Below are 12,283 nucleotides of genomic sequence, written 5' to 3' on the forward strand. Positions count from 1 at the left end.
CTTATCAGGGCCCTGGCATGTAACGGTTTCTCTAAGCTGCCTGTTCTGCTATCAAGGCTTTTCACTCCTCTTTTCTAGGAATAACCACCAGTCTCCTTTTGGCCTCCTCTTCCTATCTTGGCTGATTTCCAAAGACGTTACCAAAATCTTCATTACTTACATGGCTCTACCATATTGATGCAGTAAATATCCATTTAACAATCTCATATCAAATCAGAGAACTAAACACAAAAACTAATTCTAAGAAAGTGTCTTTGTAACAGTGATCTTGTTCTGGAGGCAGTTAGCTGGAGTAGTAACCTTTCTTTGAACATGAGTGGTTTTGTTATTGTTGTTTAGAGCACATCCTTAATTTATATTGTATAACCACTTCAAGACAGCCCATACTTCTGTTGCAGTTTATACTACCCAAATTGTGTTTTCCTGCATTTACGTTTTCTTGTTGGAATACTTAGCCAGTATGTTCCAAACCTCAGTATTTTTTACTCTCTATAAGATAATGTTTTTATACTTTTTTTACTCTTTGGTGGTGATGCTGAAACCTCATATAGTTTCAACCTATAAATCCATTTGCTCCAAATTAGATTTTCTTCCCTCAGGCATCCCAGCTGGTTTTTATATAGAGTACAGACAAAAAGAAAAACAAAACCAAACCAAGAACCAAACCCAAGAATCTCAAAATGAGGTGATTTTCACTTGTAAACTGCAAGGAACAATATATAATTACAAAAGAGTAAGAGGATGGTGAATTATGTGTAAGAGCAGCTTCATTTTTCATTCAAATATACAAATTCTGAATTTTTTCAAATGGACCAAATGTGTTAGTTGAAGTAGAGGAGAAAAAATACTAGTACTTCAGTCACTAAACATCCTCTGAATTTGAGTTGAAAGCACTGGTGGTTAGCTCTGGAATTATAGATTAAGCAGTATTGCTGTATGTATATTTCTGTCACATACCAATATGGACTAGTGTCTCCTGGCAGCAGTGCTGCATTAGGTTTCTTTTGCTATCAGATTTAATTATATGCACAGCAACTTTATGGGGAAAGTACTGGAACTGCATACATTTGTCTTTCTCATCCCAGTTACTGAAGGAATTAAGTGTCAGCAGTTCAAGATTTCTTGATTCATGACTTTATACAGTGAGGTGCGTTTATTCCAGTATAGTCAAATCATTTGCTGCACTGTGTATGGTACAAAAGTAACAGGCTTCTCTAAAGAAAACCTGCTTAATTTGTGGCACATTGAACTAACACGATTTGAATATTCAGTTTGAAATTACAGACTGTAATGTGAAAATTACATTTAAACTGAAGTTTCGAAGTAACCTCATTGATTTGGACCTCCTTTAAGTAGGGGATGCACTAGGTAACCTCTAAAGATCCCTTCCAACATAAATTATTCTATGATGTCTTGAGACTGTTAAGTAGATGTACCACTGCATAAAGGGAAAATAAAAACCAAAAACCCCAAAACTTTACCCACAACTAGACTAAATCAAAGAAACTTATTTTCAGCGAGAAAATAATTTTAAAAATGTATTTGATTTAATGGGGAAAAATCAGAAGAATTTTTCAATACTTTTTTAAGCAAGTAGGTCAGACACCCTTGAGTCAAAGCAGATTGTCCAGCTTAAAACTGCAAATTGTGCTCACCATCTCTTTTCTGTTGCCAGTCTTCCAAAGACTGGCTCTCCAATCCAATGTCATCACCTGATATGGAACAATCAAAAAAGATATTATAATATCTTATATATATTATCTTATTATAATATCTTATAATATATATTATGCAGAATTATAACAGCTGATAATTCTGAAGGTTTCACTTACAGTGGCACATTTCGGGGTGAATTCTCATGAACTATTAGGACATAGTGTGAATTTCCAATGTGTGTGTTATTAATTGAATTTTACTGTAAACTTTACTACTGTTCTTTTCTGTACTTTTTTTTGTTCTTAAGAATCCATTACACTGAATTGCAACTAGAATTTCACAGGATACCAGAATCCATAGCATTGTAAGCCAGTAAGTGGAAGACTTCTATTAATAAACTTTGGTATATCTCTCTGAGGTAAAAAAACACTGTGCAGGGCTTATAGAATTATCTACTTGAGACATAGGTACTAAGTGATGGTTCAGAGTTAAACTACTACTCAACAGCCAAAAAGAGTAACTGAGATATTAAAAAAAGAGCATTCAACCTGTCTTTTTTTCTTGCACAAGGTATTCATACCCTTATTTCAATTACAGTGCATTTTCTTTTCTAAAAAGCAACCTAATTAAAAAGTAAAAATCAAATTACTAGACTAGTCAGAGATATTTAATGGGAATTATTTCCTGTACAAACACAGGTACTGTGCATGGCCAGACTGTGTTATGCAGGTCTGTAAATCTTAATGGGGAGAAATCCTACAAAAATAATTGAGGAGATGTTAAATATATTTCAAAGTAAATTTTCTCTACAAGTAAAGATCGCTAATATTACAAATTGCCCGTTTATAATCCCAACTGAGTGGAATAGCTTCTCTCAGAAGCCAAACTTGCACATACTGGTTTGGTGATTTGCTGTTCTAACAGAAGAAAAATAATTGTAAAGTCGTACAGACAGCTCCCTACTTCTAGCACTCATAAACCAAAATGAATACAAAGAAAAGGTAACTGCTATTGTATTCCAAATCCTGAAAACCAAAGAAGTTCAAACAAAACACAATGCAATAACTTCAGATATCTGAAAGAACCACTTGGATTCCCAGTTTGCAAGCACAGCTACATATGTTTCCTGTCCTAGCTATTGGGTGAACAGCACAGCTGACCTGCTCTGAGCTACGTGTGGTCTGTCTAGGCCACGAAACTTAAAATGGTAGCCGAGAGTTGTCATATACATTTCTAGTATGTTCTGAAATCATAAAGGACATTCAATTATGGTCTAATTTATCTAACAAATCTTTATCCTCACTGCCACCAGAGTCCTGCCTCCTTCTAGGTCCCAGGCCCACACTATACACTATCTTGATTAGTGACAGCCCTGCGATAAGTAGACGCTTTACATGCTGTTAACAGAAGAAATGGGACCTTCAGAGCCACGCTTTCCTTTCTACTTTCACCGTGCAGCCATGCAGCTGCCTGCTCTTTGAGAGACAAATGTGCCCCAGTGTGGAAAAGACATACTGAAACCCTGTAAAAGACATAGATTTTGGATTTTTGTGCTATCTACCTCACTCCCCCAAACAGGGCTAGTTCACTGCGTATTGCAACCAGCACAATAGCGCGTTTCCCCTCTGGGGCGTAGCAAATACGGCTTCAGACACAGCAGCACCGCAAAGCGAGTAGCATGAGGAGTGGCGAGATTTTTGAAGTTTAGTGTAAAAAAGTCGGGACACCGCTCGCCGCCGCCAATTACCTTTTAATTACAGTGAGGGGTGCTGCCACGGGTAGGGATCGGTACCACGGGCGGGCCCCCGGACGGCCGCTGACACTGATTTATCGTGTCGCACGGAGGTGCTTCAGGGAGCATCCCCCCGCCCTGAGGGCTGTCAATAACAGCTCCCAGCGCTCCCCCGAGGTGCCGCACTTCCGTGGGGGCGGCCGCCTGTGCCGGGCGGGAGCTCAGGGAGAGAAGGTGGAGGGGGCAGCGCGGGGGAGCCTCGGGAAGGGGAAGGGGCAGGGGTGGGGGTGGCTGGGTCGGGAGGCAGTGGCTGTCGGGGGCCAGGAGCCGGAGGGGGTCAGGCCGCGGGTGCTGCGGGTGGCCCCTCAGGTGGGCACTGCTGAGGGGAGCCCAGCAGGCCCGCTTAGCTCCTGAGGCAGCGGGGGACTGGCCTGAACACCGAGCCGGCTTTTGTGCGTATATATACACAAGTACATACTTTTATTTATGTGTGAAAGACCTTGTAGAGCAATCACGTTGTGTGCAGACTTGGCCCAGATGCTTTGGTTGTCGTCTCTGTCCAGGTGTGCTGGATGGAGAGTGACAGATTATGAAATTTGCTTTTTTAGATTTGTATTTGATTTATAGTTGTTTACGTAAGGTTATTTACATAATTATACATGGAAAGAACAGTCTAATCATGCTAATCCCAATGTTTTTGTCATTCTCTGAATAGAACTCAGATCAGGTCTACCCTGCTTTAACTGGGACTCAAGCACCACCGAAAACGGCAAACTCTGTAATTGGATATGTTATGAAGTGCTTCAGAAAATAGGAGTTTACTTTTTATTTTAGAGTTACCAAAACATTATGGATAAGAACTTTCAAGAAGAGTTTACACAAATTATTAAATTTAAACCTCCTTTGTACAAACAACGGCACCAGTTCGTTAAAGATTTAGTGGAGAAATACAAACCTAAGAAGGTTGGTATGTTTTGTCTCTGTAGGTTATAAACTTGTAAGTACGTTGACACTTGGTATCTCAGGAAGACAAAATGCGTAAATAACCTGTTGACCTAATTACCAAACAACAGTAGTGGAGGATCTGTTAAAACCAAATGGTCTTAGCAGACACCTTGTGATATGTTGTTTTTCAGGGGTGCATAAAATTAATGTTACTTGATGTGAAGAGGAGACTATTTAAACAAGAGAAATGCCTTAGACTTAGTTTTTTAATGTAGTGGGCATTCTGGTTTTAATTTAATGATGCGGAATTTGGTTCAAGCTGCTTTCCGCATAGTTGGGTTTTGCTTTCCAGAGCTGTTAGTTCCGTGTTGCCTGGTTTACCTCATCATTTGCATGCATAGTCTCAGATGAGAAGTGACATTGGGAGTGTGGGATTATGTGAGACTAACTCATCTCCACTTTCTTAAGGTCTTGTGGTCCTCCACCTGTGTTGTCGTGTGTGTCCCCACTAAAATATCAGAACTCTTGTTTCACTGCTCACTGAGAAAAGTTAAATTATTTAAGTAACATTCTGTAGTGTTTGCTCTCTTCTAATGTGTCCTCCCCACTTCCTTCTGCAAAAGATCTTCTCAAGTGTGCAGTGTTTAACCCTTAAACTGATGTTAATATCTTTAGGGGCATGCAAGAAACTGATGCACCTGCATTACTTACATAATCATACTTCTAGTAGCTAATAAAAATCTAATCTAGTCTATGAGGTCGTGGCACTGTAATCTGCTTTCAAATGGAATGTATTTACCAGTGTTGCATCTGTCTTTAAAGGTTTGAATTTTCTGATTTAGGATGTGGAAGGGGTGGGAGGGTGAACTTTCTGTTTACACAGAGGCTAGATAAGCTGGATAGAAACAACTCAGGATTTTCACATGGAGAACAGCAGAGTGCTTCAACCTTGACTGAGCCTGAGAAGGAGCAGTGGGGGTTGGTTTACATACTCAACTATCTTTTTAGCTTACAGGAAAGAATATCTATTATTTGACTTCATGGTCTGAATGTCCCCAGAGTTCCCCACTTAAACATTAGACTGAGCCTGTAACCTTGTTTTATGCTGATTCTTTGCTAGCTTGGATGCTGGTGAGCCTGTTCTCAGTGTTTTGGAGGGAGAAGAGCACAGTGAAAAGCAATGGTGAACGTGAAAATTGCTGCAGCTTTGATACTTAAAATCATACCTTATTGTTACTCACATGAAAGACATTCTCTAGAAGTCAGTGGGATGCCCTACATGTATGTGTTTATAGCTGTAGTAACAAAAGGTTAATTATTTTCTAAAAATCTTACAGGATCCTCATATACATTTTCTTAAAAGAATTCTCAAGTCTGCATCTATCCTGCTTGCTTGCAGCTGTAAATTTTAGTTATGATTGTGAAATGCTTTATCATTAAAAAGTTATTTTAACATAAGTATGGAATTTTAATTTTATGAAAGTCTCTGAAATTACTGAGAAATACATAGCATTTATAAATTGTTTAATGTTGAATTTACAGGTGGCAGATTTAGGATGTGCTGATTGCAGCCTTCTCCGGATGCTGAAATTCTGCAGTTGCATTGAAGTGTTAGCTGGGCTAGATATCTGTGCAAATGTAATGAAAGAGAAAATGTAAGCTCTTTGATTGTTTTGAGGTTTGTGTTTGTCTTGACCTAAGTGGTGTGGTGGGTTGTCCCTGGTTGGAGGCCAGGAGCTCACCAAAAGCTGCTTTATCACTCCCTTCCTTAGCTGGACAGGGAGAGAAAATATAAAAAAAGGTTAATGAGTTAAAGGACAGGGAAAGATCATTCACCAGTTACCATCATGAGCAAACCAGATTTGACATGGGGAAATTAGTTGAGTTTATTATCAAAATCAGAGTAGGAGGATAAGAAGTAAAGGAAATTTTAAAAACACCTTCCCCCTACCCCTCACTCCTTCATGGGTTTAACTTTATTGCCTATTCCCTAGCTCCTGTCCTGCAGTGTTGCAGAGAGATGAGGAATGGGGATTACAGTCAGTTCATTACATGTTATTTCTGCTGCTGCTTCCTCCTCAGGGAGAGGAGTCCTTCCTCTGCTGCAGAATGTGGTCCAGAATGGGGGGATACATGAACTTCCATGAACTTCTCCAGCATGAGTCCTTCCCATGGGCTGCAGTTCTTCATTAATTGTTCCAGCCTGGGTTCCTTTCCACAGGGTGCAGTCCTTCAGGAGCAGGCTGCTCCAGCATGGGTACCCTACTGGGTCACAAGTCCTGCCAGCCAAGCTGCTCCAGTGTGGGCTCCTTTTTTCCAGAGGTTCCTGCCAGGAGCCTGCTCCAGCATGGGCTTCCCCTCAGAGAAGCCTCTCCTATAGCCCCCTGCCTACCTTGCCATGCAAACCAAATGCAAGTGGCATGTTGCAGCATTTCTTGTAGAGGCTTTCAAAATTAGAGTAATTGCAGAAATAGCAGCTTGGCAAATTAAGAGCTGTCATTGGATCTGTGCCTGGGGACTCCTGGGCTGCAGGTGCCCATAACATCACCTAATGTAGCCAAAGGTCTGGGTCATGGAGAGGCCCTCAGGGTGTGCACATCTGAGAAATAACACTGTTTGTAAAGGCACTGATACATGGTGTTGGGAATATCTGCTTATGCTTATACTGACATTATTGTCTTCAGAAAGATCAGTTTTGATCTTTGAAATGTACATTTAACTTTTAGTAACAATGGTGGGGACTTGTTCTTGTTTATCGTTTTGAAATAGGAAGTTTAGCTCAGTGTGTAGTGTCTGGTTTAGAAGCCTCTAAAATGAGAGGTTTATGTGATCTTTGAAGCATTGGTCTGATGGATGAACATAGGGTTTCTTGAAAGCAGATTAATACAATTTCAGTGAATATGTAGGATCTAGATGCTGATGTTATCTCTTGCTCTTTCTCAAGAATGAAGCGAAGTAACCTTTTATATTTAATATTTACTGTGTGCTTTGTCTAGTGCAGTATTTGAGAATGAAATTTGCACAGGTACTTTGGTTTCTCAGTGCATTTTACTTGGAAAAAATATGTAATATGCTTGTCTAAAACTCCCCCTGAAAACCCTGCAAAGCTTGTCTAAACCACACTTACTGTGTGTCTGGAATTGAGCTATTAGTAGAATTTACAAGTGGCTTTCCAAGTGACTTGAGAGTATAATGGAAATTTTTGTAAACACAAAGGACAGTTTCTGGATTAACTTCTGCTCTTTCTGTCCTATTGTATGTGGTTACAAAAACTGTTTGTATTGCATATTGGCTTTTATATCCATGTAAAGTAGTTAGCTTTTTGAGATTTATGAGGTATCTGTGCAGGGTGTTAGCTAGTTTATTTGCGTGCAGCATTTATCTTGTCTTAAGGTCCTTTCTGTAACATCATATTTTTAATACTTTTGTAGGCATACATTGTCTCCTCTTCCTGTTGATTATTTGCAACCATCTGAAAGATCCCTAACTGTTACCTTGTATCATGGTTCAGTTGCCCATAAAGATCCTTGCATGCTTGGTTTTGACTTGGTGACGTGTATTGAACTGTGAGTATTAGGACAATACAAAATGGTTTCTTAAGTCCATTAGAGTTCAGTTTGGAATTTTGTCCATGCTCCAAACAGGCTTGATCAAACCTTTCAAGCAGAAGAGAAGAATTAGAAAAGTAGAAAGTAGAAGAGGGGCATCTTCTAACTTGTGTTTAAATTAACCATACTAAGCAATTCAAATAGTGCTTATGGTGGGAAGAGGATACAGAACGCAAGAGGAGATTTGCTCAGACAAAAACCTCTGTGCTGCCACTTGGCCACAGTGCCAGTGCTCATATTACTGAGCTAGGTGTAAAATTACAAGTTACAGATAGAGGTTTGGGGTTTTTCTGACTGGTTGTTAAGATTACAGTATTACATTTTTAAACGCAGACATCAACTTACTCTTTCCAGAATAGAACACCTGGAAGAACCAGAGCTGAAGAAGTTTCCTGAAGTGGTGTTTGGTTTCATGGCTCCAAGCATAGTTGTGATCAGTACTCCAAATTCTGAATTTAACCCTTTGCTTCCAGGAGTGATATTATACAGGCATCCAGACCACAAATTTGAGTGGAACCAAGCACAATTTCAAAGCTGGTAAGGTACTGAATATCATATTCTGACAGCTTTGGGTGTCCAGTAGTGCACGAAATGAATGGCTGTGCATTTTCAGACTGGTTCACTTATGTGGATTGCTGTCAAGTGAAGTGTCACCTCCTGATTTTGTGGTTTCTTTGCTGTTGAGACTAGTTAAGCATTTTCTGTGGGTTTTGTGTTTTATGGTGGTGGGGAAGTTGGCTTTTACTGTAACTGCTCTGCAAAAAAGATTTAAAACTTTTACTTACTTTTTATATATCTTTATTACAATTAACACAGTTGAAGTGTAAGGAAGGTATCAATTAACCTTTTTGAGTAATACCTTGCTATAGAAATTCTTCATGAAATCTAAGAAATGTGCTTGCTATGTATGGTGTGTAATCAAAGCACTCAGAGTATGCAAGCAGATTTATTAAATAACCACAGTAGCGGCGCATGTTGAACACATGTAAGGATAGTTTAATGGATAATGGCCCAGTGAAGGATTTAATGCAAATCATATGCACATGACAGAGGATTATATGAGATCTATCTTACCCTTAATATCAGTAATGTAATAAATATAAAATAAAGAGGGAGTGGGATTTTGTGATAACAGTCAACTGTCAAGCATTTGTGGAAGAAAATACATGGTACAGTAAAGAATGCCATACCTCAGTAGCCAGCTCTTGGGTATCTATCTTGGAAGTTTTTCCCCTTAAACTATGTTGTTTCTGCCATACACTTTAAAGTATCCAGTGATTTTTGAGTAAATAGTTTTGCAAAGCTGGAAGCATATATTTTTCCCTACATAATGATACTAAAACCTGCCTGTTATTAGCTACTTTAGAATACCTTAGCGACAATTTCTTTGACTTTAAGTATATTTAGATTTTGCTTTTAGATAGATGTGAATTAAAAGTATTGATATCACTGAAGAAATGGGGGGGTGGTTTGAGCTGTAAACTTGAGAAAGCCTTTGTGTTGTGAAATAAAAATATTACAATACTCTCTAAGATACCAGAAATGTTAATTTAGTTTTCTTCTTTTTCATGGAGAATGATGCAGGTAGGTAGTGCAGTTTTGATTCCCTACCCCATCCCTTTGTTCACACTGGCTGATGTACTACAAGATAGTTTTCATTTAGATGTTATGTACAGTGTTGTAACCTTGATTAGGTAGATTTTAGTCTTTATATATTTACAACAGACCACACTTTCTCTATTAACTGGTCCCTCGGGGTTTAGGGGTGTGTATATTTTTTATGTGTTCTTCTCAAATAATTTTATTCTTGAAAATTGGTAGTTTTTAGCTGACTTTCAAGTTGGTGACTAAGCAACTGTGGGCATTGACATTCTGTGCACATATTTTAGAAGAAACAGTAATGTTTTGATGGCTAAATTACTGATACTAAATGATTCAGACTATGGTAGGCATCTTACAGCTCTGATACAACAAGCTTTGACAGTGCTTATCTTCAGGCATGGGAGTTAGAGAAATTATGTTCAAGCCTTCACAGCCTTGGAGTCTTGCTTCTCCTTAAGAATGCATCTTTATCACATGGAAAGATGAATATTTCAGGTAATTGGAATAATTTGTCTTTTTTAGGGCTCTAGAGACTGCTAGATGCTATGATTACTCTGTGGAGTTTACTGGTGTAGGGCACCCACCAACAGGAATGGAGAAGGCTGGGTTTTGTACCCAAATAGGTGTGTTTATTAGAAAATATCCTCAAACTGGTGCATCTGTTCAGTCTGAGAAACCCACTGAAGTAATTTATGAAACAGTAAGTATGATTTTCTTCCTTTAGAGATATGAATAAAAAGTTGTCTATGACTGCCTACGAGGTGTTATTAGCACGGGCTACTGCTACTATCCAGTCCTAGCTCCAATTTTCACCAGAACAAGAGAGTCTCATTCTTTGTGTTTCCAGTTGTACAAAGGCCTTAAACTTTCAGGGTATTTGCCAAATAACAATATGGATAACCATTCTTATCTTAAGATACTCCTATCCTTAGAATGAAATTGTTCCTTTCTGCCAGCTATTTTTCCTCTAGTCATTAATTTTACTTATTATGTGCCTGTTGGCAATGATACAGATTTTTCAGATACATAAAAAATAAAAAGCATTTCTAACTAAATGCCATGTGGTATAAATCAAACTTTTTTCAGAGTTGACATGAAGTAATGATGCAAAAATAAATAATACTGTTGGAGTTTTTTTCAATTTTATGAGGCCTTAAATTATTGTTTCAGTGAACACACTCTAATATTTCAGTTCTTTGTGTAAAAATATATAAGTATCTTCAAATGACTTGTGACGTGAACTAAAACATAGTGGTGTTATGGTGTTATTTTTTATGGTTTCCAAGCTATAAAAACATTTATAATTTCTGTATTTGAAATTTCTGTGCGTGTGAAATGTCACATGTCATCTACTGCCATTAATAGAATCATGAAGTGCTCTTTAATGCTCAACAAACTTGAAAATACATCTAGGAGATGTATTAGAAATTGCTTTCATTATCTCCTGTTAACAGGGTCATTTTGGAGACAGTTTTGACATGGGTATCCTTTGAGTTTCAACAAGAGTTAATATTGTTTGTTTCTTATCAAATTTTTATTAGGTAACTATAGGAATAAATCAACATTTCAAAATGTAATTGGAAACTAAAAAATAATTATAGACAGTGGAACTTCATTGGTAGCATGTTGGTATAAAGCACTTTATAGTAAACTAGTGGGAATGAGTGTTTGCTTAGTTTCCTTAACTGCTTTGGAGTATAGCTCAGTGTAGAACACACTACGAGTTCAGAGATTTCAATGTCATAATTTATTTTTAGCATTCCCTACAGCTGTGGGACCATATTTAATGTTTTACTCTGAAAACAATAAATGACATGCCATAGTTTTGGTTTCCAGATGACAGTTCAGAAGTAGTTTAGAATCTCCATCACTATGGCACTGTCCCCAGAACCTCATTATGAGTAATGTGAGCAGTAAGAGAATTATTAAAAAGAAGTAAAGAATTGCAGGGCTTTACACCTCTCCTGATCTACAAGTGTAGCTTGCAGGTATAGCCTGTTGGGTTTTGGGGTGTTTTTTTTAAGTTCCTTTAACTGCCAGTGTAGTTGTAATACAGAAAACCAGCTCATATTGCCTAGTTTTTCTGTAAAGTGGAAATGTTTAATAAGCAAAATAGGATTGAATAAAAAACTGTATTTGCATTTCAGAAGCTTTTTTGGACAGCAAATGGTAAAATCTGAGCTTGTGATAGTGATAAATATTTTTATGTATTCTTGTATATTGTAAAGGTCTTCAAAGCAGTGTACCCAAGTCTCAAAGATGAGAAGTACTTGCAGAATGCAGTGATCAGTGAAGTTATTTTCACAGCTCAAATCATTAAGCACCGTTTAATGTCAAAACATGAGGAGTACAGTAATGATCCTGAGAGAAAATCCAAATTCCAACCTTCAATGGACTGTTTTTCAGACTATTTTGGAAAACTGGTTGTTGAAAAAAACATGGAACCATTTGTCAGTGGAAATGAGGTTTACATACCCCTTGCAACAATCTTTTCTTTTCCCAAAGTGAATCGACTTTGTGGTACCTTTGAGAAGTTATGCAAGCTTATTGCTGGCAAGGTCACACTGAGCAGTGATGGTTCTGCTGTGATGGTCCATATTGAATGTGAAGATGAAGATGATTAGATCACAGATTCCTCGTACAAAGTTCAGTTAAAGTAAAGAAAGTGGTTCTTTTAGAAGCTGTCAAATGGTGTGTTCTATATGGTAACTAGACCACACAATCTTTTCTAACCTTCCAT

General features: G+C 38.1%; 1 protein-coding gene across 2 annotated transcripts; it reads left to right on the plus strand.

Moving 5' to 3' along the window:
- Nucleotides 1–3,476: 3,476 nt before the first annotated feature.
- HENMT1 (HEN methyltransferase 1) lies at nt 3,477–12,283 on the plus strand. Of its 2 annotated transcripts, none has more exons than XM_069022852.1 (7): nt 3,477–3,501; nt 4,104–4,351; nt 5,876–5,988; nt 7,765–7,899; nt 8,296–8,478; nt 10,066–10,243; nt 11,772–12,283. In XM_069022852.1, exons 2-7 carry the CDS (start codon nt 4,238–4,240, stop codon nt 12,165–12,167), a joined length of 1,119 nt encoding a protein of 372 aa, XP_068878953.1. In that variant the 5' UTR covers nt 3,477–3,501; nt 4,104–4,237; the 3' UTR covers nt 12,168–12,283. The 2 variants fall into 2 exon arrangements, with proteins under 2 accessions (XP_068878953.1, XP_068878952.1); XM_069022851.1 differs by lacking the exon at nt 3,477–3,501 and adding an exon at nt 3,536–3,622.

This window comes from Aphelocoma coerulescens, chromosome 8 (assembly GCF_041296385.1).
Source record: "Aphelocoma coerulescens isolate FSJ_1873_10779 chromosome 8, UR_Acoe_1.0, whole genome shotgun sequence".
Taxonomy (NCBI): Eukaryota; Metazoa; Chordata; class Aves; order Passeriformes; family Corvidae; genus Aphelocoma; species Aphelocoma coerulescens.

What these genes read in the sequence shown, in the direction of transcription:
- HENMT1 (XM_069022852.1), top strand. Translation starts at nt 4,238, where the DNA reads ATGGATAAGAACTTTCAAGAAGAGTTTACACAAATTATTAAATTTAAA. An exon ending in AGAAATACAAACCTAAGAAG is followed by an intron (nt 4,352 to 5,875) that starts GTTGGTATGTTT and finishes TTGAATTTACAG; the next exon opens with GTGGCAGATTTAGGATGTGC. An exon ending in TTGGTGACGTGTATTGAACT is followed by an intron (nt 7,900 to 8,295) that starts GTGAGTATTAGG and finishes TACTCTTTCCAG; the next exon opens with AATAGAACACCTGGAAGAAC.